We start from the raw sequence: 15,121 nt of genomic DNA, 5'->3' as shown, positions 1-15,121 counted from the left end.
ACACAGTTTCCAAACACAGGTTACAGGTACCTGTATTTATGTTCAGCGCAATCTTATACTGTAAGAGAAACATTCACTTAAATGAACTTAAATTGTGAACCAAACATTGGTTTGGGCTTTGTTTTTTGTTTTCTTTTGTGTTTTTTTTCATGACTGAACATTTTACAGTAGAACATATGTCAGCAAAAGACAGATTCTTAACCAGAATAGTTCTAGTGGAAACTGCTGTTCCCTCCTAATTTCTTTTAAGAACTACGTATTTCAAACAGTCCTGTTTATCTTCTGGTCCTGTTAACAGTACATTAATTTAAAATGTCCATCAAGTTAAACTAGTTGCATGACCAAGCACTATCCATCTATACTGAGAACACATGAAACATATGGAACCACAAAATTTTAAGCAATGCTCACTAGGCAATGTTTTGAGAAAAAAAAGATGAGAAGAGCTAAAAATTAAATATATCTGGCAATCAAATGACAAATTTCAATTGAGATCTCTACTATCTTCTAGACCATTATACAAATAGAATATATACATCCTTCACCAGCTTTTTCTTGTGTGAATCACTGGACTGAAGCTGGTCCTTCTGCATATGTGGGAGAGGCTGGATGGGATCAGTTTTTTGTGAAAGAAGTCACTAAGGGCATGGGTATCCAGGAAGGGAAAAGCTGAGCCTGTTACTTTATTTCGGTTTTGCATTGGCAGGAACCAGAGTGATGAACTTGACAAAGCTCTGGGTACTTCCAGGAGACTTTGCCAAGGGAGTAGGAAAACATCTTCAAACTTTCAAGACTTGGCTGAAAATAAATTGAAACACAAAATTAATCATGAATGGGAAATGAAGACCTGCAGCATTTCCTTTCAGAATAATTTTTCATCAACATTTATTTTCTCTGTTTTTTCCTTGTTGTTGTGATTTACTCCACAGCAACATCTGAACTCGCACAACCAAAATTCTTAGTTCCCTCAAGGAGATTTCTCACTGAACCAGCAAGGTGTTTTGAAGTTTTCATCCTTTATGCTATAGGCCATGGTGAGGATTTGGTTAATTCTATAACAGAAGATTGAAATTAAACCTTGCACTGTGATGCTCAGCCCATAAGTTTTGATTTTCCATTAGAATTCTAAAAACTCAGGTCTACTACTTGCCCTTATCAAGTGTGTTGCTACTGCCACCTGATCAGCCACTCTTGTTCAGAGGAAGAAGAAGAAAATATAAAGAAGTCACCTTCTTCCCTGGCATTTCCTAGAGGCAAGGGTGGGAATTGTCTCTCCTGGGCATGGAAAAGCATATGGATTGCTGCTGGAAATCTGGAGCTCACACTTCTATGCTGTTGTTGGTATAAATGTATCTGTGACCTCACTTGCAGACCACGACTCTTCTTATGATGAAAAGTGTTCATGAGAGTTTCCACACGGTAAAATGTGATTTAAGCATGGTAAAATGTATTTAAGCAAGTAATTTCAAAAAAATTCAATTTGTTGTTGTTGTTGTTGAGGTTTTCTTGGGGGAGTGTTTTCTGTCTTTTTTTTTTTTTTTTTTTTTTTTTTTAAAGCATCAGCTTTACCCAAGTCACACTTGAAATACTTAGAACTTACTGCACAATCCATCCTCACAGGCATTAGGGCAATCCCCACAGGGCTCTCCTTCCTTGTAGGGTGTCTTCATGGAACTTAGTAGATTCCCCCTAAACATCAACATTACCAACATAAGCTTTGAAGACACCATACAATATCTGAGAAAAAAAAATTAATTATAAAGGTGTTTATGTATATTAATTTACACTCAGTCAATTTTTATAAATGTATTAAGTTTGTCTGGAAGGGTTTTGGTAGTGGGCAGGGAGGGTGAGGGGGAGAGAATTTGCAGGACTGGCTTTTGTGAGAAGACACCAGAAGCTGCCCCTGTTTCAGACAGGGCCAGTGCTGGCCAGATCCTGGTTCAGGTTGGACCTGCTGCTGCTCAAGGCTGAGCCCACCAGTGATGGCAGAGCCTCTGTGATGACACATTTAGGGAAGGGTAAAAACTCCTGTGCAGAAGAAAGGAGTGAGAATAGGAGAGAAATAACTCTGCAGACACCCAGGTCAGTGAAGGAGGAGGGGCAGGAGGTGCTCCAGGTGCTGGAGCTGAAATTCCCCTGCAGCCAGTGGCGCAGCCCATGGTGAGACAGCTGTGCCCCTGCAGCTCATGAGGGTCCACAGGGGATCAGAAATCCACCTGCAGCTCACAGAGCATCCCACGCTGGGGCAGGAGGATGCTGGAAGGAGGCTGTGGTCCCGTGGGAAGCCTCTGCTGGAGCAGGGCCCTGGAAGGACCTGTAACCCTACGGGAGACCCACACTGCAGCAGTCCATTCCTGGAGAACTTCACCCCATGGAAGGAACCCATGGAGCAGTTTATGAAGAACTGCAGCCCGTGGGAAGGACCACACTGAAGTTTATGGAGGACTGTCTCCCACGGGAAGGACCCCACACTGGAGCATGAGGAGGAAGGAGTTGCAGAGGCAGCTTGTGATGAACTGACCAGAGTCCCCATTCCCATCCCAGTGTGCTGCTGAGGGGCAGGAGGTGGAGAAAATCAGGAGTGAATTTGAGCTTGGGAAGAAGGGAGGGGTGGGTGGAAGGTGTTTTTAGATTTGGGTTTATTTCTTATTATCCTGTTCTGATTTGATTGGTAAGAAATTATTTTCCCAAAGCCAAGCCAGTTTTTCCCATGATGGTGACGAGTGATCAATCCTGCCCTTATCTTGATCCATGAACTTTTTGTCATATTTTTAATTCCTTCGTCCTGTTGAGGAGAAGAATCATGGAGGGGTGGACTACTGGTGGTCTGTCAAGGTCAACCCACCACAAGCTATTGCACTGTGAAAGTGGAAATTAATTTTAGGCAGCATATGAAATAATCACTCTGCCTTAAAATTCCCACTAAGATTTATTTGGTATTAATTATAGTTTTTACTGTACTGTACATATTGATCTACCTTTCCTAACCAAGATTTCAAGTAGAATGTCAAAAATACTTTTTTCTGATTTATTGCTATGAACATTGGGATTTTTAGGCAAATGAAATTTAATTTGAAAATGAATGTCTCTTTTAACTGTTTTATGCTTTTGCTTGTTTGACAAGTCTCTTGATGAGTATCTTTTATATTGATGAGTGTCTTCATATTCCTAATACACTCTTCAAACCTCTTCCTCAACTATAAGTGATGTGCCTTATTACAAATCTCACCATCTCCCAACTAATTCTGATAATGTAATAAGAAGTTCCAAAATCAGAATCAATACGTACATGGGGCAGTACTGGCAGACATAAAAGTATTTAAATCTGCTGTTGCTACAGGAAGCGAGACCACATCCAATTTTATAGGAATTGTGCCAAACCATCTGTAGGTATAAGAATAAAAATCATAGAAGGATGATTTACACATTTGAAAATCATTTAAATGCAATATACTTTACAGAAATGTTTGCAATGAAGTTAAGCCACTTATTTGCCCTTTATATTAAAATTTGAATCCCACCTTTCTGGAAACCTGCTTTCACCCCTATTCAACCAAAGAATTTTGAGGATATAATGATATTTTATCATATGTATATATAAAATCTCTGAGTTAAAATGTCTCCATTATGCATGTTTTCATTCAGTGAAAACTATTAATGCAGGAACAGGAATCATTATGTGAAATTTTCTTTCCTGTGTTTTGTGCAGGTGAACAAAAGGAGGGTATGATAAGCTGTTGTCTAGCTAGAAACTCTCTGTGTCAAAAGAACTTTGTAGACCTATTTATATTTTGTTGCTGATACTTTAATAACCCTGTTTTTCTAGTGTCTGGACAATTTTTGTATGTTAAACAAACAAGTTGTTTCTTCCTGAAGTCTTGAAATACCATTATCTTTACTCTTTATTCCATAAGACACTTAGCCTATTATTTTCATTTTAATTTTCTTAGTTTGAAAGTTTCCATCTTGTTTTGTCAGAATAACTCTTTAATTCTCTATTGTACTTACTTCCTTTAAAAATGAGAGGGCAACAGTTGCTTAGCTAACATGTACGTATTTATTTATTCAGCCTGAAATATATATTTATAAATAAAAATGCTTCTACCTGAGTGTAATGGCCAATCATAGCACCTCTTGTTTTTGCTCCAGTTCCATATTTGAAATTTTTCCCCTCATCATACCAAGTCTGAAGAACATCTGACCATGAGAATGGGGAGGTTGACATGAAGAGGTTTTCACCACACAATACATCTGAAAAGAGAAACGTCTCGAGAAAGGCATGAAGGATACACATGTGAGGAAAAAAAAACCCACAAACCCCACAAAAGGTGGGATGATTTTCACAGAAATTCTCATTCCAGATGGAGCAGCAGGATGTTGTTTTTTTTTTCCAGTTCTGTGACATCATTTGTTAAAACAGAGGTGGTCACTTGACCAGTTTGCAGCACGGCCAGCCTGTCTGTCTGGTAGTTTGGTTGTTGACAGACCTTCTACACGACTGCAGATACACCTGCACGTGTGCACCACAGGTTCATGACTAATTTTGTTATTTGGAAGTTACCAATCCCGTCATTATTCAGGTCACAGCCCAGTAATTTTGGGAAAATCCCAGTAATCCAAAGTTAACTCCCGGCACACAAGAAGGTGTCTACACTGTCTTGACCTACTATTTAGGTCCAAACTTACTGCATTAGTTCTCCTCTGGGGTTCACCTTAACAAAAAACCTGACAATTTGGGTTTTAGGCAAAAAGAATGGACAGGACTGTCCAAATCTTACATGTGACACGGACAGAAGTCAGTCAACACCGCACTGGGCACTGACTATTGTTAACATAATATGGCTGTAACTTCAATATCCAAAGACTGAAGTGCTAATCTGAACCTCAAAGACACTTAAAGGCTGCAAGTTGCCTGGGGACTTGTCTTGTCTTAGAAAGTGTACTTAGCACCAGCAGCCAATTTTGGATCTTCAGCCCTTGCCCCTTCCTTTCCCAATATTTTGAGTCAGCACATATAAAGTGGTTCCTGTCCTGAATTTGGTTTAGATTCTCTTCTTTCTGATGGATAATTTGGGAGAATATGCTTTATCTCTATGATTTTTTTTTCATCTGCTTTAGAAAATGGGATATACCTACGTAAAACTGATGCAACTGGGATGAGAATGGGATTGAATTTTTCTCACTTGCTGGACAGATTTATACCTAGAAATTTCCCTTTGTCCCATGACCAACAAATTCTAAATATTATATGAATTTTATCTCAAAAAAAAAACCCCAACAAAACCAAAAGTGATCACATCAATAACATATGTGAAGTTATTCAGTTACTCTTGTGCTTACCTGTTCTCCTCAGATTAGGAGGACTGTGACTTAAAGTGCATTGATTGGCCCATTTTTGGGCATTCTGTGCAGCCAGAGGACACCATTCCTTAATGAAAGAATAAAATACCGGTCATTCAGACACATGCCAATTAATAACCCCTGATAAGGGAACAACATTTGGAAACTACATTTCAAATCAGAAAAAAAATAAAATATAAAATCCTTTTCATCCCCATTTTTGGGGGGAAGAGATGGGTAGGAAAAAAGTTACTATGCACTCAGGGAATAGAAACTGCAAAGACTGATGAAGGATGTATCCAAAAGAAATTCATAATGCCAGGGATCCTTCTTCTTCTTTTCATTTTCCTCCAAAACAAAGAGACATTATTGTTCATATAACACAAGGTTTTTCAGAGTTTTTTTTTCCCATCTGCCCAGCTTTATGTTTCTCTTGGTGCTGGCCGTGCTCAATCCTGGTGAAAGGTCTAGAGAATGAATTTGTGGCTAAACAAAATAATGTAACCTGCATACAGTCTTGTACCTCTCATAGAGTCCACTACTCATTACAAACAGATTTACAGCACACAGCTTACCATCTTCCTCATGTTGCTGGCAGTTGGTTTTACTCCTTTCCTTAGGGCATTATGTCTGTCAACAATCAGCTTTTGCTGATCTGCTCTGCTGGTTGACAGAGCATCGACACCTTCAGGTTCCTAAATGGAAAGAACATGTTATATTTCTGTTTTATTTGAATGTAACTAAATCCTGTATCCTTTCTAAGAAATATTAAAATATCAAAATAATTGCACTTCCATGTGGAGCACCATGACAGTGGTTCCACAGCATAAAGCTTATCAATAACAACACCGATTCCTGTATTTTATCTTCCAACCCTCTATGGAGGACTGAGATGTTCTGGAATGCCTCTTGTGCCTGTACACTCTTAAATCTGGGCAACAAAATCAGGCTTACTTACTATTATTATAATTTCCTACATGAGGTTGTGAGGAAACAGGATCTAAAAATCATCTGAAGACATGAATGTGGTTATAATGGAGTCCCCTTCTTCTGCATTTTATACCATGCCTATCAAATTTTTTTTAATTATTTTTTTATTGAAGGAACCTGTTTAGTCATGGGATCATCACAGACCTCTTGTGGTACCTCACCAGCACATCCTACCGAGCAGAAAATAAATGCCTATACTTTCATGCCACAGATTTTGTTGCAATTCTGCCATAACTGATAGCATTTCTCAAACTTTTCATGTGTTCCCTAATTAAAAAAGAGCCATGTGAAGAACTCAGTCTCTTCTGTACATCCATTCTCAACTAGTCTTCTTGACTGCAGCTTGGAGAGCAGAAATTGAAGAATTAGAGGGAAAAGTAATCAAAGAAAAGTAATCAAGGCCTCAGTCATAATGATTCTGAAGCAGAAACAGTAAACCATAGACTTCAGTCCAAGTATGGGTTGGGAGGAATCACTCTCTGTGTGCATTCAGTATCTTAATTTAGCTGTTTCAAGGAAATCAGGGATAAATGATGAGAGGATGGATCTTTGAGCAAAGGGAGAGGCGCATGCAGGGACCTGTAGGATGAGGAAGGAAGTTGGGTAAGTGCTGTCTGCAAACCTGTGGGGAACTAATGGGAAGCAGGCTGGATCTTTGAGAGAACCTGATTCCTGGATCTGTGTATGGAAACTTCTAGAAAATGTAGTTATCTCTGATCTAATTCACAAGGAACAGTGAATCTTTAGATGGTTTATTGTGCAAGTGTGCATCCAATTGACTGCTTTGAATGGAAGCAGACTTCAAGGATTAAAGTTTTCCAGACTCTTTATGCATGGGATTGGTGTGCACAGGAAAAGCCATATTCAATCAGAACACAAGTGCCGCAGGGCCCAACCAAATTTTCTGAGTACAAAGTGTGGATCCTACCTGTGCAGTGGATGGAGGCAGTACAGCTGTGAGACACAGGAACACCACTGGCAGAATCATCTCTGAAAGGGAGAGAGTGAGGATTTAATTTATTTGTATGTAGCTTTCATTTCTCTGATACTTAATGCATCTTTTCCCAGTGTATTTCCTGTCTTTTGCCCAAGTAGCAAGGTAATATTTTTTTTTTTTTAATTTTGTTTCCTCCTCTCCTCCTCCAATTTTAGAAGTAAAATAATAAAATTAGTTCTCACTCATTTCCAAATTTCTATGAATCAACTGCTTTGGATATCTCATACTTCCTGCTGTCATCCTGGCTTAATATCTCCACCTGAATTCAGAGGTATTTGTGCTTCCCTTTCTATAAGAAACCTTCTGCCCATTGCCAAACTGGAATGGGATAGGACGCTGCTTTTAGCTTGTTTCTATGTCTAGGCTAGTCTGAAAATTTCCCTGCTCCTGTTTGTCTGCTTTGACTGGAGTACATTGGTTGAAATGGGAATTAGGCACTGATCCTTGTGCAGATCCAGGAGCCAGGATTCAAACCCTGAAACTCAGTGAGCAGCACTGTGAAAGCCTTGCATGTGAGCTGGGGCAGAACTGGCTGGGCCAGCAATGGATCAGGGAAAGACCTGTTTCAGAAAGCTTTTTTTGTTTTTTATCTGCTTAAAGACAACTCTTGATTATATTACAGGTAGTGCAGAATGACAACAGAAATCAGAGCCTTCTCTAACCATGTGATTCTGGGGGATGTGATTTGCAGGGCCAGGAGCTGGACTTTGATGACCCTTGTTGGTCCCTTTACACTCAGGATATTCTACAAATATATGATTCTAATTGAGGAAGCATCCACCAGAACCTGGACTCCAAGTCTCCACTTGCTTTAGAGGCTCAAAGCACCACACCAGTGACCCACTCCAGTGACCCAGCAGATCACTGCAGACTTCAGGTATCTGCAATCAGTCATACAAGTTACGTTCAGCTTGTTTCTGTTACCTTGGGCAGGCAAGCAGATGACCAGAGTGGAATTTACTCATTTTGGCACTTTTCCCCAGCCTCCCACCCAAGGGAATTTATGGGCATGTTACCACAGAGATATATTATTAGCTAAATTTATTTGGTTTTGAGCAGCTGCTGGTTTTGGTTTTTAAGTTATTCTTGGGGGAAGGCCAGTAGGGTTTGCTGATCTTTTCATGTTCAGCAAAGCCCCTTTCCCTTGAGGCAACCAGTTCATATAAAACACTAGGTGCCCTGGAGAACACTGGTATTTGAGGAGAACATGTGGGAAAGAAAAACTGCACTTTTCCAACTGATACAGCAAAGTCCCTGCTCCTCACCAGCTTCCTTACCTGGCACTGGAGGTGACCCACAGTCCCCAGCCTGGAGGCAGAGATGCTGCTCCAGCTCTGCTAAACAGCAAAGCCCTTTGAAGTGGACTTTGACTATGGGCAGCTGCAGCTCAGAGGCTAAAAAACTGGACAGACTGGGCACATCTGTTCAATTAAACTCTCACAGCCTTCAAAATAAAGTGGCTTATTCCAAACACCTGTCCTTAAGAAAATATCTGGTTGATCCAGGGGAAAATATACTGATAATTAAGAGTATAAGTCATTGATTTCCTGTTCTTGGTGCTGCTTTATGTTCTATGCTTGCTTTGAGTTCTGACATCACCTGTGCCTCCTTTAAATGCTTTAGGATCACAGAATTTTTTCTTATTAAATTTTCTAACACTTATTTCCCAGAGCCATTCCAAAACTATCCAGTGTATCTGACCTAGGTGTTTAGCAACAAAAGATTATACTCCCAATATCATGACAAAATTATTATTTTCACCTAATTTCTAACTAGAAATTAAGTAGAGGTGGGGGTTATTTTTAGCTGTACTCAAGTTACAAGCAAAAATATGTCCTTTCAGTGCAAAATATGATGATATGCAAATAGAAACAACCCTTTTTGCATGTAAAACACATTTTAAAGGGAAAATAAGTCTTCACTGAAATTCTGAAGCTTTCTGTTTAGTAAAGCTAACGTAGAGACATAGGCAAAGTATTCATTCACTGTAATATTTTCTAGTAATTAACTTACAATTAAATACAATTGGTAATTTAATACATGAATCAAGTTTTAAAATGCCATTGGAATGTTTTTTAAGACCCAGTGGGTTTCCCACTCCAAGATATTAACATACTTTTGGCAATCCCACTGATTTCAACCAAATGCTTACAGTTTATGAGATGTAAATTTAATTGCTCTGCATTAATTTCTAGGCATTGGTCCTAAAATCAGTCTCTCTCTCCCCCTCCCCTGTTCCCCCTCAATCAAACATAAATCAGGACATGTGCCAAGTCTTACTGACTTTCCTGCAAATCCATCTGTATACCAGGATCTGCCACTGAAAGATGGTGCTTTAACATCCCTAGTTTGTATCAATTTGGCAAACTTGTGTGAATGTGTTTTTTCCATCTCTCCTTCTAAAAAAAAAAAAAATTAAAAAAAAATAAAAAGGTGTGTCCTAAATCATGCATTGAATTTAATATCCATTACAAAAGAACATCCCCATTATTTTTTTATTGTCCTTGAAAAAGACCTGGAACGTAGTTTCTGGCATTCTACTTGTACAGCATTATTGCACAAAGTCTTACTTAGCAGCCACCTTGCACAAGAGGAGTAAATTAAACATGGTGGTAATTTCATCACTCTGAAAATAGGTGATGATAGTAACATATACCAATAAAATATACTGAGCTCAATGTATATCCCATTCAGTATGTTTGACTGTCTCTCTGTCCCTTTCTCTATGTACATATAATTTGCCAAGATACTCTTTCTTGCACACAGGTGTCTTTTCATCTGTCATTTTTGATTGTTCATCAATTTTCTCCCCCCTTTTTTCCAGCTTTTGTTGCATGGTTGCCTATGTAATCCTTATTTTTCGCTGAATAAAATCCTCTTTCTGAGACTGCCCTAAATTGTTCAAGAAGTCTTCTGACAATAGGTTGTATTTTAATACATGAAAAAAAAAATTACAATACTTAAAGCCAACAAATCAATGTAAATCCTACCTTTTGCTTCCAAGAAGATCAGGAATATCTTCTTTCTTTCTTCAGGTCGTTGTGGCAGTGACCAGACTTCTTCCCTGGAGGGTGATTTATAGCTCTTCTGTTTCCTGATAGGACAAGGTGACTCAACGTCACAGGTATTACAAAATTGAAGTAATGACCAGAGAGAACAGTGTATTTTTCAAGGGCAAATTCACCCAAAAACGAGGCTGTTTGCTTTTGTTCCATTTTTATTTCCTCTTCCTGTACTGGAAGAGATGGAATACTCTGAATTGAGTTTTGGGCGTTTTACTCTTTTTATGTGAAATTTACAGTCAAAGGGAATGTGGTACAAAGCTCTCTGCTAATGATTGACATGTCCAGTTGTAGTAGCACTTGATCCTAATCTCCAGCCATGCCAGTAAACTCAGGTGGCTACTGAGGTGTCTGCAGACTGACACTGTTGTAATCAAAATGCAATCTTGCCTGTTGATTTTTCCATGGGGGTTTAAAAAATCTTGGGCCAAGTTCCTGTTCATGCTGTGGCTTCTTTACATCCTTCTTATAATGTAAAAGTCAAAAAAGGAGGCAAGGATATTTCTGTTGTTTATACTTTCCCCCAATATTGGATAAAGATTAAAAGATTAATGTGTGCACTAACATTAAAACACTTATTTGTTTTGTCATTTCTGGGTACATTTGGTGAGAAACATTGCCATGGGTGGAAAGATTGCCAGGTCAGAAGGGATTTGTGTGCATATTGAGTGCTTCTGTCCACATTCAATCTCACGTAATTGCTGACCAAATCAGTTGTCATTGCCTGCTTTTGTATCAAATATTGTTATTTTTCTGATTAAATTCAGGTCTTCTCTCTTCTTTGTCATGCATCTCCTACTCTAGTCCCTTGTGAAGCTTTCAGAACAGACCTTCACTTTGCAGCACCTGGGAAACCTGGGAACATCTACCAGATGAAATGGTAAAGGTGCGATTTGTTGGTTCGTAATTACACGGAAAGGAACACTCCATCAGCAAGTTTGGGGTTGGAACCAAATTGCAGGGAGCAGTCTGTATGCTGGACCACAAGGCTGTCATTCAGATGAATCTCAAACCCTGAAACAGTGATTTGATCAGGAAAAGATCTGAAAATAAACAGCTGGGAGAGAGCAAGTGTCGAGGGAGCAGCTGTAGTAAAAACACTGAGAGATTGGACTTGTGGATCATAGGATGATTTAGGTTGTGAGGGATCTTTAGGATTATCCAGTTCCAAACCTCCTGCCACGGGCAGGGATGATCTCAGAGGTCTTTTCCAACCTAAATGATTCTATGACTCCAGGACAAGTTGCATAGAGTCATCAGTGCTCCCTTGCAACAGTGAGGGCACTGCTTTAGTCACCACACAGTGCAAGTACTAAAAATAGTGATTGTACCCACTTTTTCAGCAACTTAAAAACTTTGTCAGGACTACTGAATCCAGTTTTGGAGACCCCAGTGCAAGCAAGACTTTATTAAACTGGAGTAAGAGCAGCAAACAGCCACTGTGTTGGAAAGGGGAAAGGCAGGGATTGACTCTTTTACAACACAGACACGAGGTTGAACACGGACCAGATGAGCTTCAGAGATCCTGCACAACCAAAGCTATTCTGAGGTTGTGTTGTTTTTATATTGTTGACACTGGAGAGGCACAAAATGAGATTTGTATTATTTTACTTGTTGACAGATATGACAGTTTAATTAATTACAAGGGGAAGCTCTAATTGCTACATGAGGAAACAATTGTTAGTAGCATAATTGTTATAACCATTACTAATGGAAAGATTATATGCAGGTGATCGGTGAACATTGGATCATAAGGTAAAGACTAAATCCTATTATGTTTGTCATTCATCTCTCTGCCTAATATACACTGAAACCCTGTGAATCAACTCTCCATTCAAGTGTCAGAGCTGTTTGTAAACCCAAGTGAATGATTCAGAACAACATCCTGTCTGGTTTCTGTAAACAGAGGTTCTGCCATGACTCTTCAAAAACTGTTCCTATAGTATATTTTCACAGAATCACAGAACATCTCAGGTTGGAAAGGACCTCGAAAGATCACCTGGTCCAGCCTTCCATAGGAATGGGAGCAGGAGTCTTCCTGCTCAAAACTCTGTAATTGCTCAGTGCTGAGTCCACTTGGGTTTTGAATGTCTCCAAAGACGGAGACTCCACAATCTCGCTGGGTAATCTGTTCCAGTTCTTGATTATCCTCACTGTAAAGAAGTTTTTTCTCAAGTTTAGCCTTTCAGTGGTAGGTAACCTCCAGGTTCATCTTACTTAGGTGCCAACCTTGGGTGACATCACTGGTCACTGAATAAAGCAGACACCTGAATTAGAGATGTCAAAACATTTGAGAGATGTATTTCACCCTCATAACCACACAATCCCTATCTGTTCATCACTCCTGCATTATAAATGGGGAGAGCTGTCTCATTTTCTGTCCACTGCAAGCTGAAAGCACAAATGCTCATCTGGAGTTTCATGACTGGTACACAAATGGAACAGTCAATAAATGTATTGTTCTTAAAGGCCTTCTTTGGCAGTTTTTCCACTGGTATTTGAGGTATAATCAGCCACATTCTCTTCTCATGTTCCATATGATGAAAATGTTCTCATTGATTCGAGCATACAATCTTTTTTTACTAGCCTAAACAAAAGTGTGCTCTTTCCAACGTATCTGCATTTATCTCAGGGAGGTAATTCCTCTGTGAACAGTGCAACCTCAGACCACATGCTTGATGAGTACTTTGAATCCATTTCAGAGATTCCAAACTATATTAATAATCCCAAGAGAAACATAATGCCTTGGCTTTTATTTCTACCTCACTTTTATGTTTCCCAGGGCTTTAATTTTACAAGTAAACTGGTGGAAACACGGTGAAATTAAGAAAAAACTTTGGAAAACAGCAGCCTGGAGCCTCCATTGTGTGTCACTGGGACAGACTGACTGCAAAGTCAACCACTGGAGCACGGTGCTTCCATCTTGAAGACGGTGCTGGTTCTTTCAGAAGTCAATGGCTCTTTCTTCCCTCTCCATCATCCCCAACTTCTACTCTGAGGGCAGAAAACCCAGGCCCTTCTTCACAGAGCCAGTAACTCCAAGCAACATGACCTCAAATAAGGTTAATTTTTTAGTAATTTCAGACTTCTGCCATGGCAAATGCATTTGGCAACAGTGCTTTTATTTAGAAGGATTCTGTTTCAAGGATCTACTCGACCAGGCAGTCACAAGAGAAATGCAGCTAAAAATGAAATTAAATTTGCATAATTTATCTGAAAGAAGTGTTTCTGTGTTTAGGGTGAGATGTTGTTTGCCACTATTTTAGCACTATAGCAAGGTTGTATAACAACATCCTTATACCATAGCAAGCTTTCCTATAAGGCCTTATCCTTGGAAGAGTTAATTCCCAATATGCCTGCTGTTATCAATGCTGATTTTAAAAGGTCAGGAAGAAAATGTGAGATGTCATGGAAAGGGAACGTTTGTGATAAGAATTTTGTGCCTGGAAAAAAATGATAGAGCACAAGCATTCTGTGGAATTTTTATAAATAACTTATATATATTTCATAGCCTTTGTTGAACTTGGATCATTGAAGGAAAGAGTACGCCCATGGCAAAGTTCCAAAATTCAGTTTCATCATTGATTTCTGCACTGGACTAGTGGAACATTAGTTTCTCTTCTTCCCAATGGGATTTTTAAGGTACAGCCTAGTTTTTAGCCTGATCAGACTCTGAGGTTGTCTAAAGCAAGAGTCCATTACAGAAACAGCAGTGTGTTTAAGACTAGCAATGCACGTTATAAAGAAATAGACTTGAATCAAAAAATTAAAGAAAATCCTCTATTAAGGAAAATTTTGTTGCCAAAATATATTTTCCTTTTTCCCATATCTCTGTATGTGTTTATTTATCTCTCAGTGACTCAGAATAGAGACTAAAATCTGCTGGCCAAGGAGATTTCTGCAAATCCATTTTGCTCCAGCATCTGGAGTTTGCTGGGCACTGCACATCAGAGCAACTCTTCAGGTCTGAAGGCTGACACAGGACAATTTGGTAGGACATTCAGTCATTATTTCACCATCTGTGTTGGTGCACATGTTATCACATGAAAGGACCTGAGAGCTGAAGTGTCACATCTCTTATGGCCAAAGCCAGGGTGTCCACTCAAACATGAATCCCAATATCTTTTTTACTCTTTAGTATATCCCTCATGAATATGTAGAAGAAAGAAAGGGCTGCAAGAGCCAAAAGAGCCCTTGTGAACTTTTTAAACATGTCTATGAATGCACTTAGGTTCTCCTTCATGGTACAGCAAGTTTACAACTTGTGACCTGTCACAGAAAGGAAAAAGACCCAAATCCTTTTGAACTGCCTCCCACAAAAAGGCCTTGACATGATGCCATGCACAGGAAATGTTCAAGCACAAACTTTCCAGAGTCAGAGAGCTTAATAATTATTTACTTCCAGTTTTAGTGAGAAACCCCAAATATTTAGGAGTAATTTCCATTTCTTCCACAGTTTGAAAAATGTCCTGCTATCAAGTATCAGGACATGATTCCAAATGGCTTCTGAAGTAGTATTGTCTACATCATCACACTAAACTCTATGTACACAAAGATAATAGTTGAATATTTTTTATCAGGTGTTTTATGTTAATAGACATACACACTACAAGAAACTTTATCTATCAACCTACACGTCTGTAGAACTGCTGTGTCAAAACATTACAAGAAACAAATATAGATAATTCTACCAAGTTGTGCATTTTGATTTTTTTGAGAAGTAAGTATA

At 39.1% G+C, this 15,121-nt stretch overlaps 1 protein-coding gene across 1 annotated transcript; it reads right to left on the bottom strand.

The window, feature by feature from the left end:
- Positions 1-265: 265 nt before the first annotated feature.
- On the bottom strand, positions 266-10,391 carry LOC114070202 (cysteine-rich venom protein kaouthin-2-like). Its single transcript, XM_027907448.1, has 8 exons — positions 10,321-10,391; positions 7,262-7,323; positions 5,919-6,038; positions 5,344-5,431; positions 4,109-4,254; positions 3,293-3,387; positions 1,601-1,689; positions 266-798 (listed from the first exon to the last, which is right to left on the bottom strand). The coding sequence occupies exons 2-8, from the start codon at positions 7,319-7,321 to the stop codon at positions 788-790; spliced, it is 609 nt and encodes a 202-aa protein (XP_027763249.1). The 5' UTR covers positions 7,322-7,323; positions 10,321-10,391; the 3' UTR covers positions 266-787.
- Positions 10,392-15,121: the final 4,730 nt, after the last annotated feature.

This window comes from Empidonax traillii, unplaced genomic scaffold, assembly GCF_003031625.1.
Source record: "Empidonax traillii isolate 1590-97213 ecotype Southwest subspecies unplaced genomic scaffold, ASM303162v1 scaffold1469:size105133, whole genome shotgun sequence".
In the NCBI taxonomy this organism is placed as follows: domain Eukaryota; kingdom Metazoa; phylum Chordata; class Aves; order Passeriformes; family Tyrannidae; genus Empidonax; species Empidonax traillii.
Note: the sequence above shows the minus strand (reverse complement) of the source record. Positions and strands in the feature narration are given on the sequence as shown.